Here is a 22,374-nt window from a genome sequence, read left to right as displayed (position 1 = left end):
ATCATAAAAGCCATATACGAAAGCCCCACTGCTAATATCATCCTCAATGGGGAAAACCTGAGGGCTTTTCCCCCTAAGGTCAGGAACACGACAGGAATGTCCACTCTCGCCACTGTTATTCAACATAGTATTGGAAGTCTTAGCCTCTGCAGTCAAACAACACAAAGGAATAAAAGGCATCCAAATCGGCCACAAGGAGGTCAAACTTTCACTCTTTGCAGATGACATGATACTCTATATGGAAAACCCAAAAGATTCCACAAAAGAAAACTGCTAGAACTGATCTATGAATTCAGCAAAGTGGCAGGATATAAAACTAATGCACAGGATCAGTTGCATTCGTATACACCAATAATGAAGCAACAGAAAGAGAAATCAAGGAATCGATCCCATTTACAATTGCACCAAAAACTATAAAATACCTAGGAATAAACATAACCAAAGAGGTGAAAAACCTATACACTGAAAACTATAGAAAGCTTATGAGAGAAATTGAAGAAGACACACACAAAAAAAGGGGGAAAATATTCCATGCTCCTGGATAGGAAGAACAAATACTGTTAAAATGCTAATACTATCCAAAGCAATCTACATATTCAGTGCAATACCTATCAAAATAACAGCAGCATTCTTTACATAGCTAGAACAAACAATCCTAAAATTTGTATGGAACCAGAAAAGACCTCGAATAGCCAAAGCAATCTTCAAAAAGAAAACCGAAGCTGGAGGCATCACAATCCCGGACCTCACGATGTATTACAAAGCTGTAATCGTCAAGACAGTATGGTACTGGCACAAAAACAGACACTCAGATCAATGGAACAGAATAGAGAACCCACCAATGTATGACCAACTAATCTTTGACAAAGCAGGAAAGAAGATCCAATGGAATAAAGACAGTCTCTTCAGCAAGTGGTGCTGGAAAACTGGACAGCGACATGCAGAAAATGAACCTGCACCATTTTCTTACACCATACACAAAAATAAACTCAAAATGGATGAAAGACCTAAACGTAAGACAGGAAGCCATCAAAATCCTCGAGGAGAAAGCAGGCAAAAACCTCTTTGACCTCGGCCACAGCAACTTCTTACTCAACACGTCTCTGGAGGCAAGGGAAACAAAAGCAAAAATGAACTATGGGGACCTCATCAAAATAAAAAGCTTCTGCACAGTGAAGGAAACAATCAGCAAAACTAAAAGCCAACCGATGGAATGGGAGAAGATATTTGCAAATGACATATCAGATAAAGGGTTAGTATCCAAAATCTATAGAGAATTTATCAAACTCAACACCCAAAAAACAAATAATCCAGTGACAAAATGGGCAAAAGACACAAATAGACATTTCTCCAAGAAGACATCCAGATGGCAAACAGACCCAAGAAAAAAATGCTCAACATCACTCATCATCATGGAAATACAAATCAAAACCAGAATGAGATACTACCTTACACCTGTCAGAATGGCTAACATTAACAACTCAGGCAACACCAGATGTTGGCGAGGATGCAGAGAAAGAGGATCTGTTTTGCACTGCTGGTGGGAATGCAAACTGGTGCAGCCACTCTGGAAAACAGTATGGAGGTTCCTCAAAAAACTAAAAATAGAATACTACCGTATGACCCAGCAATTGCACTAGTAGGTACTTATCCAAGGGATACAGGTGTGCTGTTTTGAAGGCGCACATGCATCCCAATGTTTATAGCAGCACTATCAACAATAGCCAAAGTATGGAAAGAGCCCAAATGTCCATCGATGGATGAATGGATAAAAAAGATGTGTATATATACAATGGAGGATTACTCAGCAATCAAAAAGAATGAAATCTTGCCATTTGCAAGTATGTGGATGGAACTCGCGGGTATTATGCTAAGCAAAATTAGAGAAAGACAAATATATGACTACACTCATGAGGATTTTAAGATACAAAACAGATGAACATAAGGAAAGGGAAGCAAAAATAAAAACAGGGAGGGGGACAAAACATAAGAAACTCAAATATAGAGAACAGAGGGTTACTGGAGGGGTTGTGGGATGGGGGGATGGGCTAAACTGGTAAGGGGCATTAAGGAATCTACTCCTGAAATCATTGTTGCACTATATGCTAAGTTGGATGTAAATTAAAAAAATAATTAAAGGGGGGAGAGAAAGTTACGTTTAAGATTTCTTTTCAGAGGAATTGGGTGGCACTCCACTTGGTGGCTGTTGACACCTGTGGAAGGAAGAAGGAAAAGGGAGGGTCTTTCCCTGGGCCTGCGTCCTGGAAGGGAAAGCACACCCAGTTTTGATCTGTGATCTCAGGAGGCCAGAGCTGCTCTGTCTTTGCTGCGGCCCCATGACAGTAGATGGGTGCTGATGAGCGAATTAGATCTGGTGGGGAGGGGGGACTGGCTGCCACCTGGGGGGGGTAGGACTGTTCCTGTCAGGGTGGGATTTCGGGGGCACCCTGTGTGGGAGGGAGCAAACCCTAAGGTTACTCAGGCTCCATTCCTCTTAGGTCAACCCCCATCCCTATCTTCCCACCTACCACCAAGCACTTTTCTTTTATCCTGGAGGAAAAGTATCTTATAGATGATTAGCCTGACATAATTTCCTCCCTAGTCCACTGGAAATCCCCATTCCCTCCTAGAGAAGTGCTTGCCTCTCTGAAAGCTGGCCAGGCAAGCAGGCTCTTAATTAAGCAACCTATATATTAGGGATGTGTCAGCATTTGGTTAATAAGAGCCATTAGCCTGCATACCAGAAGTCATCTGATTTCCCAACAATAAGGAAGGGGGAGTGGAGGAGGGTGTGCATTAGAATACCCTGGGAGGGAGAAGCCACCAGCCTGGCAGTTGCAGGGCACAGGATTGGAACATTGCGCACACACACACACACACACACACACTCTCCCCCCCCCCCCCCCCCCCCCCCCCCAGATATTCATAGAAGGAGAAGACTTGGACTCTCTTATGTCCAGGGAGGAAACCTACAAACATTAGTTAGTGCAGGTTGATAAGGCCTCTGGGCCCAAGAGTACTGGGACTTGGGTGTTGTCCTTGGGAAAAGGGGGCCAGGGGGGCCTCTTAGTGGGGAGACAAAACTGGGTGATGCTCTGAAATGTAGGACTATCCTCCCTGCAGCAGTCCTGGGAGTCACCTCCTGGCTCCTCTGCCCATCGCCCCCAGCTCTGACCCAGCCCTGGCACTTCCTCCTCCTCCATGTCCGGTTGTTTCCTTTCTGGGCTCCCTGAATATCCCCCCAACTCAGTGTCTATTAGTTCACTTCACCCTCCACAAAAAATACTAACAGTTTCTCCTTGCTCTTGGGAAATGGACCAAAACCCTTCATGAGGCCTACAAAGTCCCTGCCAGGTGTGGTCCCCACTGGTTCCCAGCCTCATGTCCTGCCACAGGCCACGCTGCTGTCTTCCTACCTTTAGGACCCCTGACTGGCGTTAGGACACTCAGTTCACATATTTCTAGCTTACATCATCTTTACTGGTAAAGACCATGCTTTCCCCCTAAGATCAGGAACAAAACAGGGAGGTCAGCTCTCACCACCTGTTCAGTACTGCATTGGAAGCTCTAGCAAGAACGATCAGTCAAGAAAAATAAAAGGCATTCACACTGGAAACAAGTGAAAATACCTCTATGTGCAGATGAGATGATCTTGCATATAGAAAATCCTAAGAAATGCACTGCACTAAAAAACTAGGAGAACCAATAAACACGTTCAGCAAGATTAGAGAACACAAGACGGAGAAAACAATTCCATTTAACCAATTTAACGAAAGGATTCTATTTTTACGAAATATCCAGAAAAGGTTAATCTATAATGACAGAAAGCAGATTAGTGGTTGCCTGGGGCTGAGGCTGGGGGTTGGAGGCAGTGACTGCTAATGGGAAGGAGGTGTCTTTTGGGGATGATGAAAATTCGAAAATTAGATTCTGATGGGGGCAGCTGGCTGGCTCAGTTGGTAGAGCATGTGACTCCTGATCTCCACGTTGTGAGTTCCAGCCCCACACTGGGTACAGGGATTACTTAAATAAAATTAAAAAAAAAAAAAAAAACCCAAAACCCCAACAGTTGAATGGTACTTTAAAAAGGTTGATTTAATGATATATAAATTGTATCTCAAAACAATCTGCTTAAAAAAAAAAAAGTAACTTACACAGACCCCTTTTGGCTCAGCACCACACTGCTGACACCCAGAGTGACCTCAGCCACTCTGAGACGGCAGACACCAGGTGCCCCAGAACCGGGGCAGGCTGGAGAAGGAGATGGAGGTAGGGAGGACTGTTGAAACACCTATTTGAACACAGCCACTGCGTGGTATTTGGTCCCAAGGCATCAGAGGATAAATCGAAGAAAACCCAATCAAGGTAAAACCTCAAGGGTTACTGGCGGATTTGGGTTCCCCTGTAGGCCCTTGGCAGCAGTTGGCTTGATCGTCCCAGGCCCCAGACAGCGGCTCCCACGCTTTACCAACGTAAAACCATCTGGTTATTTACTATTTGGCTAAACGGGGTTCACTGTGCTTCCCAGGTGGGAGCATAAAGAGTCCAGGCAGCTTTGAGATGGGGCATTGTTTGCTGCGGAACAAGAGTGGTGGACTGGAAGACTGTGTTTGATGGGGAATAGATGTGGAGGTTGGGAATAGCTCTGCATTTTGCATTAAGGAAGTGTCTGTTTAAAGTTTATTTATATTGAGAGGGAGAGAGTGTGGCTAAGGGAGGGGCAGAGGGAGAGGGAGATGGAGAATCCCAAGTAGGCCTCACACCATCAGCGCAGAGCCCCAGGCAGGGCTCAAACTCACAAACCGTGAGATCGTGAGCTGAGCGGAAATCAAGAGTCGGACGCTTAACTGATGGAGTCACTGAGGCACCCCCAGGGAAGTGTCTGTTTAGACAACGAACCCTTAGGTCACTATGGTCTGGCTCTTTCCTGTTTAAATGTCCTCTGTGACCAGGACGGAGTACAACTCTTCCAGCAGGGCAGCCAGTGACAGCAAAATCTTGCTGGCCGGTTCCTGCTGCCTCATTCTCAGATCTGAGCATGGTTTCACTCTTGTGAGTGTGGGCAGAAGGGACGTTGTCTGGGAACCCCTGCCTATAGCTGTATGAAATATAAACTCGCCTGGGCTGTGGCTGTGCTGGGCAAGGCACTGTGCTAGGCATTTTCACAGACGTGGCCTCATTTAATTTCACAACACTCCTGTGAAATGACCACTGTAGGTTCCTGGGACTTCCTGCCGGTCTCATCCCTAGACGTCACAGTAACAGACGCATAAGGCTCCCAGAGCTCCAGCCACACAGACCTTTGAAACCAACTTGCCAAGGACCTACATGGGAACCCAAATCCCCCAGTAATCCTTGAGGTCCCTTGGTCTGATGTCCCCTAGGCCCACCCCTGTCCTAAGCGGCACTGCTAATTCCTTCTCAGCCTTCAGATCTCATTTCAAACCCCCCACCACATCCTGGGCAGCTCACACCTGCTCAGAGCAGGGGGTCCATGTGGCAGTCCAGGGACCTATGTCACCATTCAGCTGACTCGCTCTTAGGACCAAAGGTTCCATGGGGGCAGGGACTCGGCCTCTTCATGCTCACCACTCTAGCCCCCGGACCTGGCACCAGGCCCAGGAACACTGCGTGGCCTCAGTCTGCACATTCTCATGGAGTGACCGTGTGCAGGAGTAGGAGGGACACTGCACTGGCTGAAGAGTCAGTGCGCCAGGTGTGAGGCCCAGTTTGGCCACTGGCGGGCATGTGGCTTGGGGATGTCGCTTCACCTCTTTAAGGATCAGCGTCTTCATCTGTAAAAAAGGGAGATTCGGGCAATGGTCCAGGTTCTTTTTCTAATTCTTAGAATGCTTTCTAGAGCGCTCTCAACAAAATCTCTACGGTCAGAGGTACCATGGTACACAGGAAGACTGTACTGATGAAGAGACTGCTGCCTCCACATTTCACCACATTGCAGACCCAGAAACCATCGCAGAAAGCAGTCGGGAGGGACAGCCATTTTCCTAGCTCTATCTTAGACCGATGCAGCCTTAAACCCACACAATCTCTTTTGCATCACTAGGTGGCGATCCTGTGTAATCAATAATGGGGAGAGATCATGACTAGGAGCTGCCAGAAATTGATTAATGAGGCCTTTTAGGTGCCTGGAGCCTCCACTTGCGGCCAAGGGGCGGTTGGTCAATGCAGCGAAGGAGGGATTCAGACTTGCTCACACAGCAAACACGACCCTCCCGCTCAGGCGGCTGGCACTGGCTCGTCCAGCCCAGGAGAGAGGGTTGTTAGGCCATCGGGAATTCTGTGAGTCGTTAAACACCGGCCACTGTTAAAGATTAAACGGAACACACTTACAAGTGACAAAATTAAAAGCACAAGCAAAAACTACTCATCACTCAACCCTTCCTAATTATTTTGCTACATTTCATTTCTGTCTCTGCACTCGAGGTTAAAAACGTCTGGTTGCTTAAGTCTGGTGGGAACACTCGGTAACGGTGTGTGGCTGCACATCTCTTCCCAAGCCCGAGGCCGGTGTGGTCATGCCCGTAGCCTGGCACTGGCCATGGCGAGTAGAAACTGGCAAACTGAGCACGACTCAGGCCCTCTGGTGTGTGGACAGCCAGTCGTTCAGCAGCACACTGCTGTCCTCACACTGTTGTGCTCCGCCTGGATGTGTTCTGTAACACACATGCGGGACTCAGGTAATTTTGGCACGTGACATTTGCACGCCTACTAAGCGTTACAGGATTGAAAACCGTGTCAGAAAAACAATCATTTCATTGGGCTAATGGGGGTTGGAGCAAGAATTTCAGACTCACAGCAACGGTTCTTTTTCTTGTTGCCATTTCAATAATAAGTGTTCTTGTTACACATATTAACACGTAGTTGGAAACTGCCATGTCACTGAGCAAACTGTCTCCTTCTAGGTAACTTCTGCACAATGTAATCCAGTTTTCCTGTTACTGCTTGACCATCATTTTGGGAGAATTTGTACACACTTCCCACTTGAGCGTATCTCTCCCCCAGTAAGAAGACAAACACAGGAAGAAACCGAGTTACAGCAGCCTGTTTTTACAGCAGGTCATTTTCGGAGTTGGGCCTCAGACCTCCGATGCCATCACATTATAACCCACACCACGAGGTTTCCCAAGTCATCAAGCACCTTCCATCCAGGCTGCTTTGGAAAAACCACGCTGCTAGAGAAGTCCTGTCCTAGTGACTGAGGAAGACCTTTGCCCTGAGACCTCAGGATAACGACTGACACTTGAACCCTCACAGACAACTGCTCGATCTCACAAGATGCCGAAAGCCCATGAGAAAGCAAAACCCCAAATGACGTCAATGGTGACAAGGCTCCCTAAAGTGAGTGTTCATGCGTTTGCTCTTTCCTGGTAACGTCTGTCACTTTCCATGGGATGTTAGCTGTTACGGTGACTGGAGCAGAGGATGTTCAACTAGAAAAAGATGGAGTCGTAGTATAGCTGGAGAAGAGGTTGTGGACTTTTTTACATGGTCCAAATGCCAGAGCGTCTGTTGCAAGCTTTTCCTCACGGCTGCTTTGCTGTTGCTCTGCACCCACAGCGAGCGGCAGAGCTCTTCCATACGTGTGTGAAGGGGAAGGTGTCTCCCTCACTTGTCCCCTTGTCTGGCTTTCCTAGGCCACCTATTTCCCCCGTTAAAGCTGCAATGCCTGAAGCTTAGACCCTCAAGGGGTCCAGAGATTTGAGTTCTTGAGACTAAAGCCGCCTTTCGATCCTAGGAGAATATTAATATTATCCAGGGTGCCTGGGTGGCTCAGTCGGTTAGGTGTCTGACTCTTGGTTTTGGCTCAGGTCATGATCTCACGGTTTTTGAGTTCAAGCCCCAATTCTGGTTTTGTGCTGACAGCGCACAGCCTGCTTGGGATTTGGGACGCTCTCTCCCTCTCTCTCTGCGCCTCCCTTATATGTACACATGCATACATGTGTCCTCTCTCTCAAAACACATAAACTTTAAAAAAAGAATATTAACATTTCCCTATAAGACCGAAGGACATGAGTAACAGTAGTAAAACCAATACAGATGAACTTTCAAGTTGCATCATGCTTGTGGTTTACAAAGCCCTTATTTAATCAAGAAACCCCGAGGAGTGGGCTTTAACATTGTATTATTATTGCTATTGTACAGTTGAGGACACCAAGGTGTAGAAAGATTAGGTGCCAAACGTGAGGAAGTACAGCTGGTAAGTGTCCAGCGTGTGGCACAGAAAAGGCATGTGGCTCAGTAAATATTTGAGGAACGAATCAGTGAAGGAACGGACAAATGAAATGGGACCGAAACCCGGTTCCTGCAACTGTGACCCCTGTGCTCTCTGCCCACCACCAGGCCACCTTCTGTGAACGTTTCAGAGCTCCCACACCTCTGGGGCGGCTGGGTGTAGCTAGTCTATGCCAGGGGGAGCTGGGATTGAGCTTTCTAAGATCACGGCTTGGTTCTGCAGATGTGAGATTTATGTCTTGAAATTCCAAGAAGGAAAATAATGGCATTTTATTTCATTGGCTATTTGAAATATGCTGTATTCCAAAAGGTTGAATCTATAAACATTACTGGAAATGTGGGAATGGATGCCAGGAATTCCTAAGCCTCATGTCTGCCTCAGCCAGGATACGGCTGCTGCTCCTGTAGATTATGGGTTGAGAAATATTGCTATTGGACATTTGTTGGAAATTTTAAGCCCCCTGAAAATATGACTCCATTAGGAGAATCCTGTCAAGAGACATACAGGCAGCATTTGAATTTTTCTATCGATCCCTCCCCCTTTGTGGTATGGCAAGAAGCCCAACCACTGAGCACTTTCAATATTTTTCTATTTCTCCTACTTCTAGTTGGATTAATCTCTGGAGTATCTTGAAATTTCCTGAAGTTGCCCTCCCATGAAATGGACCACAGGATTAAAGAGGCCAACAGAAAAGGTATTTCCAGTCTGGGTTTTAATGCTTCCAGTGATGAAATGGAGTCAGATTATGTACGTCTCAGCTATAGGAGGGACAACCAAAAGCACACGTGACTGGCAAATCAAGTGTTCCTATGAAATCAGAGCAAAGGCTGATGAATGAAATGTTTGTATGATTCTTGCTTAACCTGTTCTCTTTCTGGATTCTCAGGAAAGACCTTGAACCTGATTCAGACATTTCAAAAGGTATGCTAAGAGACTGCAGGGTAACGATTCCCTCTACATCTTTCCTAGTTTCCCTGGACAATAACAATGAGGACGACAGTAAGAATAGCCACCATGTCCCAAACGTGGCGAGCCAAGGGTAAAGGATCCAGTTGGGATGGTAATTAATTTAGCAAAGGCTTCATGCTCTCTCCAAAAAAACCTGGCTGAACCTAAAATAAACTGACAAAGACTTTCCTGAATTAACTTGAGGTGCTAATTATACCATTTGATTTTATCCACATTACATGATCCAAAAGAAATGATTGCTTATGCTAAATACGTCTATAAAGAAAAGTGCATTGGGGGTGGGAGAGGGAAAGGAAAGATAAGCCCAAGAGTACGAAAGCCCGAGGAGCAAAAGACCGCGGAAACCTTGCCTTTATAGATTGGCACCTTCAAGGTCACTGTTTGGAACTGTGACGTTTTACAGGAATTTTTGTGTTTATGGAAAGGCTTAAGTTTGGGATCCCAAAGTCTGCTGTTTGCTTCGACAACCTGCTGTGAAATGAAGGCAGCTCATGTTTTCTTGGCCAAGAGGAGCTATTAAATGCAGGTGACCCCGAGGCTTCTGAAATGTCTAAGGCATGCCGAAGGTCACTGGCCACATTAGAAATGATTTTAATTTTCACTTGATGTGTTTCAGAAAATAAATATGAAGAAAAAGTTCAGACCTTTGACCAGAGTACGATTTTCTAAGGAATGTTTGCACTACAGCAGATTTAAGTGTACAAGGAGGAGGGTAGAAGGGATTCTTGCAGCTCCTGGACTCAGTGTGCCTACTAAGAGAACAGACAACAGAAGGTCAGGAAAATCTTACTGCCTGGTAGCCAGCTGTGAAGGTGCCCTCTCTGTCCAGCCTCATAGCCATCGCCACGCCACATTATGTACGCCTGATCTTTAGACCCAGAGGTGGCAAAGGGTGCGCTAAGACTTAAATAGGGAGCCACGCAGCTGAGGGCTGGAAGGGAGCAGCCTCAGTTAAGACACTATGTTCCTAAATTGCCTGCCTTTGGCTGACAGATGCTAGCAGTTGGCTGGTGTGCAAGTCTGTAACTTGCAAAGCAGGGCTGGAAAGATGGTTTTGCTTGCCAAGGCCAATGCAAGTAGGAAGCTGACAGACAGAGCTAAGAGATTTGATGCATTTTGTTGATTGATTGATTTTAATTCTCGGCCTACTTTGGGACACGAACCTCAACCCGGGCCCAGGAAGAATTGTTTGATTAGTTTCATTAGGTCCATCCATCTGAATAGTGTAGGTCTGGGTTATGGAGTAAAAAAACTTAATTCTGCCTCAACAGCACCCTCTCAATTCACTTGTACACAGAATCTTTCCTGGCTTTATCAGTTAGAGAACAGATGCCTTTAGAGGAGTGCTTTTCAAAATGTGGTCCCTGGATCAGTAGCAGCAGCAACAGCAGCTGAGAACTTGATAGAAATGTAAATTCTTGGGCACCGCCCTGGACCTACTGAGTCAGACCCTGGAAGTGGGCCAGTGAGTTCTCCAGGTGATTCTGTGCACATTAAAGTCGGAGAACTACTGCTTTTGATCAAGCCAATCAGGCAGGCCGTGATCGTTGGAACTGGTGGGAGGCAGCGACTTACACAAAAGTGGGGGGTAGGTGCGGAGAGAGATCCAGGGTAGAGTGGCATCATCTCTACTGACAGCCATCTGTACCAAACTAAGGTGTTTTCCTATCTGGAGCCCAAATGAGGTGAGACTTGCCAGGGGAAGAGGAACCCCAGGAGAACATGGCTAAGCTTGTAAAAGCTTTGTGGTCTTTAGAAGGAAGCTGACAAGGCAGGAAAAACATCTTGTAATGGGAAATGGAGGTGAATGGCAGGAGCTGTTGTCTCTCTCCCAGCACTGCTCTATTGCATCCACGAGTCTCCCGACCACATCTGAAACTCCATCATGGTGGAGCCACGGAGAGAATGGAAGATGCAGGCAGGCGTGAGAAAGGGGAAGACTGGGCTGGAGCAGGCCCACTCTTGGGTTCAGTGAAGAAAACCACTCTACCATGGAGAATCACGCGGAGTTGGAGGACTCCTTCAAAGTCACTAGTTCAGCCTCGGTGAGATAATGGTTCTATCATCATCATCACCACCACCACCACCATCATTGTCATCAAGCCCCCGTGGACCGAGTGGCTCCTACATGCCCAGTATCATGCTGGGTATTTAATGTATATTATTTCTAGTCCTCCCAACAACGTGCACGCATGGTGGCCATTACATCAGTGTATAGATGAGGAGAAAAAGCTCAAGGAGGGTGAGCAGCAGGTCCAATATTAGCTAGGTAATAGGGACTGAAATAAGACCCTCATCCTTATCTGGTACCTGACAACCTCACTCTACAGTACATCTGCTTGCTTATTTCCATCCACCCCATGCCTGAATACTTCTGGGGGCAAGGTACTCCTTACATCCTAGGGCAGTTCATCTTTGGGGTTCTAGAATGCCCCTTTGTTTACTGATGCCAAAAGCTACTTCCTGGCAGAGATCACTTACACGTCTTTGAGTGGGCCTGTTTTATGCCTGGTGACTCCACAGGACGTGTCCAACCGCCTTTCCACACTAATAACTCTTTGAATATCAATACAGAGTTCTAGAAGTCTTTACTTCCTCCAGCTAAAAACCCGGGGTTTCTTTTTGTCACTCTTCATTTTCAGTTCTAGAAAGGCTACGAGGCTCTCATTTTAAAGCCCTGAAGATATGTATTCATAAAAGCATCTATACCTCGTACAATGCTGGGATGTTATTCTTAGTGTTCCTAATGGCTCTTCGAGCTGTAGTGTTTATGCAGCAGCAGGCACAGACATAAATCAAAACCCCATCATTCCTCAGCCACGCCAGAGAGCAAGATAGGTCACAGAGTAATTGAATCTCAGGGTCGCCTTTAGGACCCTCTTCTGATGATCATGATAAGCCGTCTCCAGAGAATGAGTTGTATGCTGTCAACCTGGCTGGTACTTTTACGAATGCCAACCACGAGCCTCATGGCCTTGGGTCCTGGATTATACCACGCAGGTGGAAAACGACTTTAGAACCATGTATAGACAGCCCAAAGAAATCCCCGGACCTTGCTGTGATGGATGGAGATAGAGGTCACCAACTTCATCTATAGGGGGTGGGACCCTTACCCGGCAGCACCCTGATCTGGGACCTTAAGGAAATCCAAGCTCTCCGGCGTCTGTGACACTCGGTCTGAGCCGGTGGACTGCTGCCGTGGCAAGGGTGGACGGGCCATGGAGGTGTAGAGACTTTTCTGATTTAACCTCTGGTTTCCAGGAGCGTGGGGATGTGGCACAAATTGGTTTTTGATGACTCCGTTCTGATGGTAACCTAGGGAGAGAAAAATGGGAGAAAACAAAGCTTACATCTTCTGATCTGCTTAAAGGCTCTCCATCGATTAGCCAAGAGCAAGTCACTTAGCTTCGCCAGGCCTCAGTTTTCCCATCTGAAAATACAGAGGACATGACTGCAAATATGTTGTGAGGGACAGAGCTGATACACTGTAAGCTGCCTAGCAAGTGCCTGGAACATAGCAGACACTCACACATGCTTGTTGAATTGGGTAGCAGAATCACCAGATGTTCATTCAGGCTTTCAAAGCCCACATGCAAGGAAAGGTAAGCTTGCAATGAGTTGGCAGGCACATTCTTAGATCTAAGAAAAATTATGAGGCTATGATTCAAGAGGGCTGGCAGGCAGCTGTTTAAACAGTTGGACGTCCATTTTCAAGGGGTCAGTCTTGGGTGTCCTCTGCAGGAGTCCCCTGTGGGAGGTAGAGGGAGCACTCTACACAGGCAGGGAAATGTGGCCACTGGTTGGATCAATCCAGATAGGGCAAACTCTCGTAGCCAAACAACTGTTCCTAGTCAAGATCACATTATCTGTTAAGTAATGGAATATGGTGATGGGCTCCAAACCACAGGCCTTGGCCAAAAGGGGCATTATCTTTCCATTGTATGTGTGATCTCTTCTTCTCCCTTACTTCTTCTCTCACTGACAGATCTGGGCAAGAATGAAGGAGAACAAGACTTCCCCAGGCCCGTTTTGGTAAACCTCCTATAAAACCTCTTCCAACTGAATTAAGAAAAGAACTCTTTGGTACAGGTGGGATGACCGTTAGTTTATAAGAGAGACCAGCAGGTCAGATTGGGCTCTGCCTAGGTTAGCTCTGTTGACCTTGAACAAGACATATGACCTTTCAGTGTGTCAGTTTCTTCATTAAAGAAACAAGGAGCTTGGTGGTTGCCAAGGAGAGGGGCAAACCAGAGCAGGACGTGCTGTAGGGCTATGAAATTAAAGGGGGGGGGGTGGTGTCACAGATGGGCTGCTCCATGCTGCGCATGACCCATTCACCCTCGGTAAGTTCAGAAATTAAGGATAAGCACCTAGAAGCGTTCACAGCAGCTTCGTAGACCTATTTCATGTCTTTTGAATCCAGTAAGAAATTCTGGCTTCTATTTTGAATGCTTTTAAAATTCCATCCTTCTACTCATTTTTATTATATGTTACAATAAAAGCATGGTTTGTGATAGGCTGAGAAAGAAAGAAGGAAAGAAATTAAGGGGCACCCAGGCGGCTCAGTTGGTTAGGCATCCAACTTCAGCTTGGGTCATGAAATTGCAGTTCGTGGGTTCAAGCACCGGGTCGGGCCCCACACTGGCGGTGCAGAGCCTGCTTGGGATTCTCTCTGTCTCTCTGCCCCTCCCCTGCTCACCTTTCTCTCTCTCAACATAAATAAAAACAAAACAAAACAAGAAATTAAGAAAAGAAAGAAAAAAAAACCCAACCTTGTCCCTTCACCACAGATAGTGTGAGAAAGGCTGATAAAAGGGATTCAGGTCCAACTGCCTCATTTTATTGACGAAAACGGTCACGTAGAGGGGTTGGGAGCCGAGCTCAAGGTCGGGTATTTGGTCTGAGGCAACTTTGGCCAACCTAAGCTGAGGCAAATGAACTTTCCAGGTGGTCTGGCCAGGATTCTGCACAGGGGTGGGACGGGGCTGGGGGGGGGGGGGGCGCCAGCACGTAAGTAGTAACACAATACTATAGCGGTTCTCTTAGGTTCCTTTATGCTTGGATTTTCTTTAAGGGTAAAGGCAGAGGGGAGGAAAGAGAGCTGGGCAGAAAGCATGGGGACTCCCAAAGAGATCTGAATGAGTTTTTTCCTACTAGGCACGGGTGTCCATATTTTAGCATATAGCTTCGAGATTGCAGAGCAGGAGATGAAAGAAATGCTTTTCCCTGCTTACTTCAGACACTGCTATTTCCTTGTCTGGGATGATTTAAGTGTGGTCCTAAGGTGACCGTTTCAGACCCAGACTCCTGAACTTACAAACACCCAATATTCTGGGGGCAGCTCTTTATTAACTGAATTTTGTGAGTGAGGGAAAAACATCTTGTGCATTTTGAGAGTGCTCTTAAAACACTAAATGGATTTTTCCAGGCAAAGAGTCTTGCATTGACTCAGGTTTGGATTTTACTGACCTGCGTGCTGTATTTTTATCATAAAATATGAGAAATATGAAACTTAAGGTTTAAAAATTTTTTTTTGTATCAATTTTGTAATTCTTTTAGATATTCCTTTGTTTTTTGGAATAAAGAGCCTATCTGACTGAAAATAAAAATTTTCCACTTATTCATGAAGCTCTTAACTAGTTGCAAAATATCATCGTGACACTTGGCGGGAACAGAGTGCTGGTGGAGGGGTTATCGCCAGCGAACTCCTAGCCCCACAAAGGCCACATCCTCCCAACTGAAAAGCTGACAACATCCTGGTTGCCATGGACAAGGAACTCCTTTTTCTTTTACTGATGTAAGAAGTCTTCCCTTTGGGAGTAATATTGCTAGGTAATGAAATCCAGATCGTTAACTCAGCCTCAGTTCAGTCTCACGAGCTCATGCTTTTCCTGCATTTTGGGGTCACAAGCAGGGCCATTATGCTGGCGGGAGTGCATCTGGCACTGCAATGGCTCATGGCCGGGTAATATGTGCGCATTTATCTGCTAATGGGTTTCTTCCCAGATACATTTTACAAATGATGGGTCCAGGTTAGTGGTCCTGGTCTCGGGCACACGCTGGATTTACCTGGAGGGGGAGGGGCGGCTCTCATTGGGTAGTTGGCATTGTGCGTCCCACCGGAATAACCTTTGTTTTGAATTGTGTTCCTTCTGGTAGGACCTGAAACAAACAAACAAGACAAAGTCAAAATCAGTACCCCTGGTTGGTTTTATGGCTTCTGATGGCTTCTTGCTTATGGAAAACTTTCGAGAAGTGTGGAATCCAGGTTCCAGCCAGATATGCAAGGAGCCTGCATACAGAAGGGACAGTTGAGGGAAGTACTGTCTTAGTAGCTGTGGGACAGGAGGGGCCGGAAGACATGTCGATGGACCCACGGTGTTGAAATGTTAGAGACAATGGCTTTACAGTCTTACAAAAGCGTTTCTATTTCTGTGGGCTTTCAAAAGAGATGGGTGGGACATTTTAACGTTTGCACTCGTGGTCTGAACACAGCACGGAATGAACCCGTGAGTGCTGCCCGTCACGGTCACTGGCAAGAAGCACATCTCAGCGCTCACTGTACATCAGTGTAGGGTCAAGAGCCTTCCGATGAAAACAGAGACCACAGAGGGTAGAAGACTTGTACTTCTGACACAGACGTGAGGAGTTAGAAAATGAACTGGTGGTCCATGGAACCCCACTGTGGGTCAGAACTGGGCCTGGGGCGGCCAAAAGAACACTGCCGGGCAGAGGAGATGGCACCTCTGCAGAGACATGTATTACAAAGGAAACCAACAGATAGGTCTCCAGTAGGACATGAAGGAAGGCAGGATCAAACCAGAAGAGGGGTGCAGAGGGAATTTCTTGCAAAGAGAAGGGCCGAGGAACTGAGAAGGATGGGAGGTGAGAAGGCACGAATAACACAAAATGAAGGAGGTCCTGAGGTCCGGGGACAAGGGGAAGCGGCCTGGTGAGGGTTTCCCTCTCAGTACCTAGATTCCTTCCCTCCTGATTAGGGGACGTTCCACTTCGGGGCCTACTGAACACTGTTCACAACCCGCTGGTTATCTGTTGCTCTTCTTTGCCAGGCTCTGAGCCCAAAGGACTGCTTCACCTGGGCCAAGAGGCCTCTGCATTCCAGTTGGGTTTGGCCAGGAGGAGGTATTGGCAGGAGACCAGAGTGGGGAGACACAGAATCTTTTTTTTTTTTTTTAATTTTTTAAATGTTTATTTATTTTTGAGAGAGACAGAGACAGAGCTTGAGCAGGGGCGGGGCAGAGAGAGAGAGGGAGACACAGAATCCGAAGCAGGCTACAGGCTCCGAGCTGCCAGCACAGAGTCCGACGCGGGGCTGGAACCCACGGACCGTGAGATCATGGCCTGAGCCGAAGTCGGTCATCCAACCGACTGAGCCACCCAGGCGCCAAGGAGACACAGAATCTTAAGCAGGCTCCAGGCTCCAAGCTATCAGCACAGAGCCTGACGCAGGGCTTAAACCCATGAATCACGAAATCATGACTTGAGCCAAAGTCAGACACTTAACTGACTAAGCCACTCAGGCATCCCAAGAATCCGTGTATTTAAAAGCGTCTTCAAAAACTGCTGTCTGGGGGCGCCTGGGTGGCTTAACTGGTTAAGCATCCGACTCTTGGTTTCAGCTCAGGTCATGCTCTTATGGTTCGTGAGGTTAAGCCCCATGTTGGGCCCTGCGCTGAAAGTGTGGAGCCTGGTTGGGATTCTCTCTCTGCCCCTCGTGTGCTCTCCCTCCCTCTCTCTCAAAATAAATAAACTTAAAAAAAAAAAAAGAGAGAAAAATTAAAACAAAACCCAAAAGATCTGCTGTCTGTTTTCTGTAAGTACCAACTGATACAGACACACCAACATGTTCTGCGTGGCTATTTGTCTGTATTGTATTAGTGACTTACAGCACATGCCAGCGTGTACCTTTGTAGACAGATTTCACAAAGGCCTCCTTTATACCTGGCATCCATTTGTTGTACGCATGGAAAAAATTCTATAAAGATATCTACAGTAGATGAAAGCATAGCATACATGATTACTCTATGCTGTACATTACAAACATTGCTAATAAATAGAAAAAGAATCAAAGGTTGGTGAAGGAGTTAGTGCAGTGCGGCGGCAGGAGGGGTTTTTTAGGTAAGTGCTGGTTCTATGGTGGAAGGAGGAGCCATTAGCTCTGATGCACAGTAATACAGTGAAACCCGGCTAAGGGCTGGTAAAACGTGGTCAATTTCTTCTAACTGCCAGAAAAGGTAATGTTTGTATTGTTGACAAGATCTGACTGGAATGGGCTGGACATGTGAAGCTAACAAGCTGATTTATTTATTTTTTTTTAATTTTTTAAATGTTTATTTATTTTTGAGACAGAGAGAGACAGAGCATGAATGGGGGAGGGTCAGAGAGAGAGGGAGACACAGAATCTGAGGCAGGCTCCAGGCTCCGAGCTGTCAGCACAGAGCCCGACGTGGGACTCGAACTCACAGACCATGAGATCATGACCTTGAGCTGAAGTCGGAAGCTCAAGCGACTAAGCCACCCAGGCTCCCCTGATTTATTTTAAACACAGTATTTGTAATGCCAGGATTGCTATACCTAAGTGCGAAATTATCCAGAAAGGTTTAACCTGCTCATTTGCCTCGATGTCGGTTTAGTTGGAAATGCTTCAATGTCAAGTAAACCCCAGCCCCAGGAAGCAGTAAATGTACTGGTTCTCTGCCTCGCAGAGCCCCGTGAGCATCTCGTAGGAAACAAGTCTGGCCCCGAGCAGGGTGAGGGAGGGCCAGGCGGTGGTCCTGCCACGGGCCCCGTGCACACTTACGGGAATTCTTGGGCAGGCCTGGTCCGATGCTGACCTGCAGCACTTTGTTACTGGGCTTGAGGATGGCCAGGTCACCGAAGCCTTGGTGGAACTGCACTTGCCGGGAGCCCCCTGCACTCCAGGGACCCCAGTTTTCCTTTTTCAACTTGAGTTCAAGCCTGTGACGAGGATATTTGTTAGTAACAAGTGAGAAAATGGTGCTCGCAGACCCCAACATGGAGTTTTCTGCTGCTGGGCAAGCGTGCTGTAAAACTAGGCAAACCCAGGTCATCTGAGCCGGCCCGGGGCCCTCGAACGCGGACAACGTACATGGGTGTGGGACAGCGGCGTGCTAAGCCCCGACCAGAGGCAGAAGTATCTGGGGCCCAGCAAGCATCTGTGAGAAACCAGTTGGTGAGGGAGGTACCCCATTATAGGTACCAATGTCACTCCATCAGGTGAACTCAGGTGGGTCTGCCGAGCGGACGAAAGGGAAGGGACACTCTCCAGGCCACGCTATTGTGGCGCGTCACTGTGCCTCTCTGATTTCCCTCGGTCTGTTTGTGGAGAACTGAGAGATGCCAGACACAAGATAGCCCATGTCTCCCCGGCACGGAAGGTGGTTACTACTTAATGAAATGTCATTCAACACTAGCAACCAAAACCCAAATAGATGGGAAATTCATCCACAACTCTAAAATGCCCAGCCAGTTTTTATTTTTCATACTGCTTATGGGCTTACATAACACAATTCCATAGTCTGCTTTTTTTTTTAACTTACATTTTCTCATGTCATAAGGCAGAAAAATCCTAATTTTAAGTAGCTGTCCATATTACTTCACAAAAATGCAAAAGTGATCTTTCAAGGTCTGTAACATCCATCAGGGCTGTCTTCTGTAGGCCCTAGGACTCTCTGGGGGAAATGGAGGCACACAGGGCTGGGTTTTTCTGAAGCCACTGAAGCCGGTCAGACCCCCTGCTCCACCCCACAAGCCTCCTCTCTTCTCAGCCTTGACTGCAGCAGGGAGATCAATTTTTACTCACAACTTTGGGCCCCAGATCCCCACTTACGTATTGCTAAATTTCAGAGGTAGTTGCTTCTGGGTTTTTTCCTCATAACGCTTTGCTAAGAGGCTTAAGAATTCAGTTTTGAAGACAGACTCAAGCAGACTGTCATACTCTTGCTCATGAAGAATGAAAATGTCGTCCTGCATGGTACTGCAAAGAGATTGGAAAGACTTAATGAAAGTTGCACGTCTGTTTATTCCCTTAAAAAAATTCTGTAAGATAGCATTAGGTTTCTACAGTCTTTAAGTGCTAAGCTTCAAAACAAAACCCAACAGCTACAAATTACATAACAAAATTGCTGCAATCTGCTTTCGAAGGAAGCTTATAACCCACCAAAAGTATCATCAAAATAAATCTCCCACATGATTTTCAAAATCCGGAATTTAAGGACAATTTAGTCTGTATTAAAAAAGAAAAAAACACTTTCAAATTCAACTTCTACGTTCTTAGGATCATAAAAATCCCAACTGTTATGAATAGAATGTGGCTGAAAGTGAACAATTCCACATAAGTGCCAAGTTAGTAGAATTTACAATATGGTTGTAGCTATTGTAACAAATCCTAACTTGAAGAATTGTAGCTCAGTTACCAAAAGGGACGCCAACACCCTGGGCTTTGTAAGCACTTATTACGGGTCTTTGGGTATTGGGTGCTCTGTTTAAACTGTGTGCCAAGAGCTGCTGAAGGCACAAACACACGAAACGCAGACACACAAGACAGGTGGACCACCAGCAAGCAAGAACAAGCATCAACTTCAAGCTAGTGAATTTCGTGGGACAGGGAGAGAACACACCTCTGCGGAAACTGCGTGTTTGTATAGGGTAGGGCTGTGGGCAAACTCAGGCCAGGAGGGAGAAAACATGAGATGCTGCAGGAAGAGTGGAAGAGGCTGAGGCAAACCCAGTTCTGGGGAAAATGCTTACTGGTAGAGAGGATTGATTAGACTCAGTTCCATCTCCAAAGCCAGCTAGACTTCATGGAAATTACAGCACACATATAATTAAGACCTTTTATACTCCAGTTGTTAGAGGTATAGCTCAGTTGAAGGAGGCCACCAACCCCAAAGGTTCCATAATGTACACACTTACAAAGACCTCCATTGGACCGCCGTTAAACTATCTAAGACACCCCTCTAAAGAATGACATTTCATCAGGGATAGTGTTTTTCCAGGTATTAAAAACAAAGCAAAGCTGTTTCAATGAACTGACCACAATAACATTTTAATCTCTCCAAGTGCAGGAAATGCCAACAACATGCTTGTTTGTTTTTTTTTTTTAGTAACCAGAGCTGAGCTGTATCACACAGGGGCCTGCTCTCGGGACCCCAGGTACCGCTGCACCAATAGATTACAAACCCAGACGGGAAGGTGAGTATGGAGAAAGAACTAGGGCATAGAGAAGCTTTGAGATTAAGCATTCTTCTTCCATGTAGACTCTGATCCATTTGAACTGCAACCCCCATGGTATCTCTGGGCAGTCCCATGAATATGATGAGGTCGGGGTAGACCAGAGGCAGTCTGAGCCTTCTGACTTCTTCGGGCAGCCAGAGCCTTGGTGGCTTGTCAGGAACCTTCTCTCTTTGGGCACAGAAGGAAGCTAACGACCTGTACCTGATTAAGTCAGTAGCTTTAGCCATAGCCTCTTCCAGAAACCTCAGCCCCTTAGTCTTCCTACATGAAAGGAGCTTGGTAATGTACAGGAGAGGAGAGATCTAAGGTAGGCCCACCACCCACCTATAATTTAAAGGCACAGGATGGCAGCATGCACAAACCACAGGGGAGAGATGAGTAAACTAGAAGCAACAAGACAACAGCACATGGAGAGGGAGCTTGGCCCTTCAAAGCCTGTTTAATGAGGATGAGTATGCACAAGAGTTCTTCTTGGATGTGAAGTCAGAATACTTTACGGGCATTTTTGAACACATAATGGCCATTTAGGTGGAACACTTGGTCATTATTACTACCTCAAGCCTTTGTTTTCAAACTTTCCTACATCACAACTAGTTTCCTTTATACTCTTGTTATAGTTGGGATATAGGTTTTTCTGTCGTGATGAAGACTGTGGCAACTGGCGGTTTAAACAAGATTGCATTTTTGTCTCTTGCTCGTCAAAAGCATTTGCAAAAGCAATTCAGGACCAACAGGACCATTCTACAGTGCCTGGGGGCTAGGCATTTACTCTTTCCTTTTACAGGCAGGACCGGGAAGTTGTACCAGTCACTTCTGCTCACACCCCATGGGCCAGCACTACGTCACATGGTTACACCTAGCTGCAAGGAAGCCTGGGAAATGCAGTCTGAGGGGAGGCTGTCAGCCATTCCTATGTAAAGGAGAAAAGAGGCATTGCAGGGCAGCTCACAATCTCTACTATTTCTAAATCTCTACTTTTCTAAATGAGGAAATGGAATCTTTTCGTCGAGTCTGAGAATGTACCACAGACGGTCTAGCTACAAAGCTACTATGATCTTCCTGTCTCTAGGCAGATGCAAAGTCTAGAATTGTCATGATCAATTCAATTATGGCAATGCAGAACTCCACACAAAGGCACTTATGTAAACATCATTTGGAATTAATGAAAAAAAAAAACCCCAAGCATCCTGGCATCCTAGCCCAGGGGTAAGAAGACTTGCGTGAGGAAGGGAGTGGATGCAATAGGCAAAGAGTAAAACGAGAAGCCCCACTTTTCGGTGTGTGGGGTGAGAAACAAAACTCTGCTTGATGCAGAGCACTCTTGGGCATGTCTGAATGCGTCTGTTTGCCTGGCTGTACTTTTCGGCGGGACAGTGCTTATTCAACTGGGCTAAATGAGCCCAACGCAAGTAACCTTGAGTAGTTTAATGCGCTTAGGAGTTTCATTACCATAAAGAAAAAAAGCAAGCAGGCCAAAACTTCAGGGCCAATTATCAGCAGGAGTCTGGAAATGAGAACAAGTGTTTGGACACTTTGACTTTAGCCCTCAAATTCAGAAACCCCTCCCTCGGGTGACCCAGGCATGGGAGTCAGTGAAACCATCCTCAGGCCAGAGTTTTAAGTTCATTCGCCTCTCCTCAGCCCACGCTCCAGGGGCTAAAAACAAAGCTTTTACATTTATTTATTCTAAAAATTCAGACTTATCTTTGGACCTCACCCCTGTCTTATTCATATGCTCAAGCTGCAATTCCTTACAGATGTTTGATGTAGTCCCCTGTGCTGAAAGATCCTTTACTAGTCCCTGCTTTGGCTCTCTATTTGCTTTTTATCTCATCTTTGTGACTTGTTGTTATATTGCTGACCATACTAGAAAA

The 22,374-nt window shown here is 46.3% G+C and overlaps 1 protein-coding gene and 1 long non-coding RNA gene across 2 annotated transcripts in view; one reads left to right on the top strand and one right to left on the bottom strand.

Moving 5' to 3' along the window:
- Window positions 1-22,374, bottom strand: part of MYO1E (myosin IE) — a 213,178-nt gene that overhangs the window by 8,891 nt on the left and 181,913 nt on the right. The window contains exons 23-26 of the mRNA XM_011282905.4: window positions 19,095-19,241; window positions 18,045-18,202; window positions 15,293-15,385; window positions 12,337-12,538 (exon numbers count right to left, since the gene is read on the bottom strand). Of these exons, the coding sequence (XP_011281207.2) occupies window positions 12,337-12,538; window positions 15,293-15,385; window positions 18,045-18,202; window positions 19,095-19,241 (600 nt within the window). The remainder of the gene's footprint in view (window positions 1-12,336; window positions 12,539-15,292; window positions 15,386-18,044; window positions 18,203-19,094; window positions 19,242-22,374) is intronic.
- On the top strand, window positions 2,910-9,864 carry LOC111560817. The gene is made up of 2 exons (XR_002742913.2): window positions 2,910-7,359; window positions 8,862-9,864. It is a non-coding gene; the product is annotated as an uncharacterized LOC111560817 (long non-coding RNA).

This window comes from Felis catus, chromosome B3 (assembly GCF_018350175.1).
Source record: "Felis catus isolate Fca126 chromosome B3, F.catus_Fca126_mat1.0, whole genome shotgun sequence".
Classification (NCBI taxonomy): domain Eukaryota; kingdom Metazoa; phylum Chordata; class Mammalia; order Carnivora; family Felidae; genus Felis; species Felis catus.
Note: the sequence above shows the minus strand (reverse complement) of the source record. Positions and strands in the feature narration are given on the sequence as shown.